The sequence below is a fragment of the Schistosoma haematobium genome, chromosome ZW, assembly GCF_000699445.3.
Source record: "Schistosoma haematobium chromosome ZW, whole genome shotgun sequence".
Classification (NCBI taxonomy): Eukaryota; Metazoa; Platyhelminthes; class Trematoda; order Strigeidida; family Schistosomatidae; genus Schistosoma; species Schistosoma haematobium.
The window spans coordinates 41406775-41412820 of NC_067195.1; the positions used below are offsets into that span (position 1 = coordinate 41406775).

The 6046-nt window shown below is 43.5% G+C and overlaps 1 protein-coding gene across 2 annotated transcripts in view; it reads right to left on the reverse strand.

Annotated features, from left to right (window-relative positions):
• Nucleotides 1-5834, reverse strand: part of VAC14_1 (PtdIns(3,5)P(2) sythesis regulation factor) — a 39529-nt gene extending 33695 nt beyond the window's left edge. For both annotated transcript variants that reach the window (XM_051211404.1, XM_051211403.1), the window contains exons 1-4: nucleotides 5627-5834; nucleotides 5432-5540; nucleotides 5248-5398; nucleotides 5039-5206 (exon numbers count right to left, since the gene is read on the reverse strand). In XM_051211404.1, the coding sequence (XP_051071459.1) occupies nucleotides 5039-5206; nucleotides 5248-5398; nucleotides 5432-5529 (417 nt within the window). In that variant the 5' untranslated portion in view covers nucleotides 5530-5540; nucleotides 5627-5834. The remainder of the gene's footprint in view (nucleotides 1-5038; nucleotides 5207-5247; nucleotides 5399-5431; nucleotides 5541-5626) is intronic.
• Between the last annotated feature and the right edge of the window lie 212 nt (nucleotides 5835-6046).

The window sequence follows — 6046 nt, forward strand, 5'->3', positions numbered from 1 at the left end:
AGTCATCTGGGCCAGGTGGTTTGTAGTGCTTTAAGAGTTGGAGTTCCTTGCGGACTTCCTCCCGTTTGGTGGATCAGTCGTCACCGGCCATGGAGGGCAGGACAGTCTGACCGATGTTTCCGGAGCAGCAGGCCAGTTGAACTGCCCTTCGAAAAATTCTGCCCATCGTCCAAGACGTCGATGGATGTTAATGATTGGCATCCCATCATCCTCACAGATTGTTTCACTCACACCAGACTTCTTGCTGCCAGTGGCTCGGATGATTTGGAAGAGCTTCCGGTAGTTAGCAGATGCAGCTGCTGCTTCCAGCTCATTAGCACGCTTCGACCACCAGGCTTCTCGGTCCTTACGCAGGCTTTGCCCAATTTCATTACGTAACATCCTTCGTTTATGGTCAAACTCACGGTCACCCGGAGTAGACTGACGGGTCTCGATTAGTTGTAAGGAGCCTGAAGAAACCCAGTGCTTAAAAGCGGGACGTTTCGCGAACTCACAACTGACTGTACCCGCCATTTTCATGGCGTCATGCAATTGCAACCAATGCTCATCTATACTTTTCGGTGGAATGGTAGCCAGCCTAGAAGCTAGCTCGGATCGATACTTACTAGCAACAGAAGTTGCAACCAACTTGCTGACATCAATCCTTTGGTGGCGGTCACTTCGTTGTCCACGGAAAAGTAAGGCAAGATTGGCGCAGACCAAGGCTTGGTCAGAGTCCAGATAGGTACTCCAAAAGGAGCGGCAGTCTTGTACACAACCACGCCAGCGGTAGCTGATCGCGATGTGATCAATCTGAGTCAAGGCTTGAGATGCAGAGGGAGGACGCCAGGTGGCACATCGGCGATGACTGTGCCGAAAGTTAGTGCTAGCCAGAAACAGGTTGTGGTCTGTGCACAGTTGCAGTAGACGGTCCCCTTTATCTGTCCTGCGACCAACAAGTCCCCATCGGCCACCTAAACAATTCTCTTCTGCGCCTAGACTCCCAACCTGAGCATTCAAGTCTCCGGCTAGTACTACAATATCTGTCAAACGCACTTTCTGTAGGAGAACAGATAACTGGTGGTAGAATTCTTCCCTGATTGCATCCGGGCTGCAATCTGTCGGGGCATAGGCGGAGATGACGAAGAGACATCGTTTCTCACGCCGATTTCTTCTCACTTTGATGGAACTTTCTAATCTAACAGCACATAACCGACTGTTAATGGGGATCCAATCGACTAGTGCTGCCTCAGCTCTAGCGCTTAGTGCGACACCAACGCCAGCAAGACCAGACGAAGATGCCACAGGGTCCCCGGATAAGCGCACGTAAAACAAGCTTTTCGAAGCGACAGATGGAGATCGAATTTGTAGTACTTCGCCAGAGTCTTGAATACGGGTCTCGGATAGACAACAAACATCAATATTAAGACTTTCCAAAGACATAGCCAGCCCTATCTGTTGTCCGACCTGCATAAATGTGCGAACGTTGAAGGTAGCCAGTTTGATTGGTGCACGTGGTTTCAGAAAAACTGCTTCAGTTCTCGTATTCGGTGGTAACATACAATTTTCAACCGGACAGTGACTCGAGAACGTTAGATACAGTCGAATTTCCACCAAAGACGAGCCGCTGTATAAATATAAAAGAGGGTGAATAATGTGGAAAATAATAATAATAGTAATAATAATAATAATAATAATAATAATAATAATAATAATAATAATAGTATTAATAATGACAATAATTGTAATGATAATAATTTGAATCAATTGATTGTTTTTCGAAGCGAGAAAAGTAATTTCCATAGACATAAAGAGTTCATCATTTGTGTGGGCTGTGATACTGCCCGGGTGCCCAGACCGAAGCAGGTGGTTATCTTAGGGGGCCACACCCCGAGCCTTTGACCTAAAGGTCTAACCCACAAGGCAGTGGAGCATCGTAAGGAGATGCAATCCCATGGTAGCCGGTGACCAACGATTGGTTCATACGCCATTTGTTCCCGCAGGATACTGGAGCCCATGTGCACCACTGGTTTGGAATCCGGTTAAAGCGCCGGACATTCGCTTTTCGTCCTCTCATTTTCGTAAACAACACCCCCGCCACGAGAAGGCAATGAGTAGGACTTCCCTGGCAGAGGCTGTATACGCGTGGCCATGTGAGAGTATTTCGAGAGGGAGAGCGGACTCTCACCACTCTCGGCCGTACCAGGGCATTCGGGGGCCGTACCATGGGCATTCGGGGTCGATGAATGTACAGAGGTGTGACAGCAGTAAGGTGTTTCCTTCAGATAACCAGCATTACAGCGATGCTCCCTTCTCATAAGAAGGGGTGGGGTTAGAGAAGGTCGACCCTAAAAATGCACACCTCGCCTTATCCCACGAATTTCCGTCTCCGGTGTGTTAGCGGGACATAGACTGGATTAAAGCATGCTCAATGCACGATTGCTTTGCTGCACGCTGATTGGCTAATTCTTATCCAATCAGCACTAGTCGATACTTAGAGAATACTCTAGAATCTTCTCATGTAAAAACTATAAATATACTAACGCTTTCCCTATTGTGCTTCTTACTTCCATCTAACCTTGTTATTTGGAATATAACCTCTTTCCTGTTCAACCGTGTTCTGATTTGGTGACTTGTTGAGTGAATCGGTGTCCGAGAATACTAAGCAATAGGAGTGGCTGGGTCATAACCGTAAGAGAAAAATGTAACACGGTGATAATGTCTCAATAAGTATCGAACTAGCACAAAAAACCGTGTGTGACCAGCCTCAAGCAGTTGTCCCTTGGGCACTGCGGTCACGCTCTCAGGTCACTATGACCACCTCTAACACAATTCCCTTCCCAGGTACCTCCAGAAGAACCCTTACAGAGTGTGAGCAACCGGGAAGTGATAACCGCCCTCATACCTCTAACAGAACTCAAGATCACTGTATTCATAATCAATCTAAACGTTCAGACATAGTACTCGTAGAAGGTGACTTCAATGCCCAGATAGGTAGCACAAACCAAAAGGAAAGACATTTAGGTGGGTATTTTGATATTCCGGCTCAGGGAACAGATAATGGTGATCATCTGCTGCAACTGTGCTCAGATAATCGTTTATTATTAGCAAACACGAATTTCAAGCATAAAGAGAGACATCGTCTAACATGGCGACCCCCTACACCAAATCAACGATGGACTTAAATAGACCATACTGCCATCAGTCATCGTTGCAGAAGCTCGATAGAAGACTGCCACTAGTTCAAGAGTACATGTTTGGACTCGGATCATGCTCTAATACGAGCACACATCTGCTTGCGCATCACTGGACCCAGAGAAACCACATTAAGAATACCCATTAGAGTCAAACTCAGTGACAAGGAAGCCAAAAGTAGATTTTAGGAACAACTAAGGTCACACTTAGGTAGTTCTGAAAACGAGGCTGACCCAGATGTTGCTTGGAAAGACACACGGACAGCTGTGGAAACAGAAACGACATCTATTAGTGATTCAAAACGAAGGGTTACGAAAAATCAATGGATTTCTACTAAGTCTATTGCATTGACAGATTCTCGTAAACTCATCCCATCAGGCCCCGAACATGATGAAGGGCGAAAACAAATCACATCTAGGTTAACCAAAGTGGACTGGCGGGTATAGGTATAGCACTATGATGGGCGGAACAATCTAAGGAGCAGTTCAGTTAAATTTCAGCTACTCTACAACTACCCACCATTCCCAGACAGTGTGAATGGAACATTGAAGTAGGTCTCCCAAATCTAGCTGAAGTTCAAAAGGCTATAGTTAATCTGAAATGAGGAAGGGCAGCTGGTCCAGATGGATTGGCTCTAGAGGTCTTTAAGTACGGTGGTCCAGTTTTGGTGATTAAGTTGACTAATATTTTAGCTAAAATCTGGGGGTTGGACGTTATCCCATCTGACTGGTCACAATCACTGATCGTCCCAATATATAAGAGAGGGTTAAAATCATCCTGTGACAACCATAGAAAGATTAGTATGACTAACATAACATCTAAAATACTAGCGTCGATAATTGTCGGTCGCCTAACTAAGACTCGTGAACTGCAAACACGAGAAAATCAGGCTGGCTTCAGACCTGGTCGTGGCTGTATCGACCACATGTTCACCATTCGTCAGGTTCTAGAACACAGACAGTGTCTGTCATTGAAAGACATACCTCAGAAGTACATAAACCTTGTGAAGGCTCTTTACTCGAACACTACTAGTCGAGTCAGAGCTTATGGCAGACTGTCATCTGCTTTCGCAACCTCAAGTGGTGTCCGTCAAGGCTGTTCACTTTCTCCATTTTTGTTTAACTTCATCATAGACCTACTGATGGAAATAACGTTCTCGTCGACTGAATTTTTGGGAATTGATCTCCTACCAGGAGGTCAACTTATCGACTTAGAATACTCAAATGACATAGTCCTGTTTGGTTAAAACGCTGATCAAATGCAGTCTTTTGGTAGCACTGAACAACTCTATACCAGAAGGTTTGGAATGCGTTCCTCCCCCTCTAAATACAAGTTGTTGCTTCAGGACTGGCCTGCATCAACACCTGAACTAAGGATAGGGAGTGAAGTTGTCGTTTGGCTTTCGCCAACTTACGTCACCTATGGCGAAGGCGAGATATCCGTCTATTAATTAAGGGACCAGTATACTTCGCGGCAGTTTGTTCCGTTCTATTTTACGGCTGCGAAATGTGGCAATTAAGAGTAGAATATCCTCGTAAGCTACTAGTATTTGACCACAGATGCCTTAGAAAAACTGCTCGTATATGCTAGGACCACTGGGTAAGTAATAGTGAAGTTAGACACAGGGTATCAGGGAATGGTCGATCAAATATTCCAGAATAGGTAGTTGATCAACAGCACTAAGCTTTTATTTCCACTGATGTGACACCTGAACTACATACAGTCTCGTATAAAAATCTTACTCTATCTACAAATGTATTTGAGAAAAGAAAAAAATTATGATACATATATGTACAGCAAAAAGCGAGACGTACTCTTAGTTATCAGGAAAGCAATATCAATATTTTGAATTAACCTGACTCACTCGACTAATGGCATCAAGCACATCGCTCAAATAATTTAACGTCTCTTTCCTAGTTATTTTCATCACATTAAAAAGGGCTTCACATGCATAATGTCGCACGCGTGGGTCGTTATCATGGAATGTGCGAATTATAGGTAAAATTATTGGTCCATGAAAAAAACGTGCGTCCTAAATAGGTTGCAATATCCAGTAACATACAACTGCGTTACCTCATTTAATCCGATTGCTACAGAAGCTAGACCAAATAAACCACCTTTTCGAGTATGAGGGTTGGCAGACTGAATAAAGTCCTGGCTGAAGTATCCAATGATTCGAGAAATATCTGATAGCTTATCCTGACTAATATAATCCTTGACAACTCTATGTTCACTATCAGTACGCAATACGAATTACCTTTCGATTTCTTGAGATGCTAATTTGCGTTTATCAAAAAGCTTATCCACAAGGTTCTTTATACAGCTGGACGAAAGTGGAGCATAATCGCGATCCATGGTTGTAGTACCTACAGAAGAAAATGTGGTGGGACTATAATTTATGGACGACCTTTGAGCAACGTTAGAATGACCTTGAAAATGTCCACCTACTTACCAGGGTTAAATGAGGGTTGTATATTTGTGTGAGGAATTAAGAGTAGGATTTAAAGTTGGATGTCAGGGTTAGGAATTCGATTTAATGCTTTTATCACGGACCGACATCAGCTATAATAGTATTTGGCCAAATGAGTAAATGAATTTCGCTCCAAAATCCAAGATCCGCTATCTTGAATTTGATTGGTACGTTCATAAATTAGTCTCGCCTAAAAATTTAAAACACCCGAAACCGAAATATATGTATAGTTAGAGGAAGGAACAATGTTTACAGAAGCTAATAAACAAAAATATGAGAAACAATAACTAAAATTAGTACTAATTCATTATGCATATTAGTACTAATATGCATAATGAGTAGTTATCGCACGTGCAATAACTATTTATACAAAATTGCCATCTTCGACTAAAAACCTAAGTG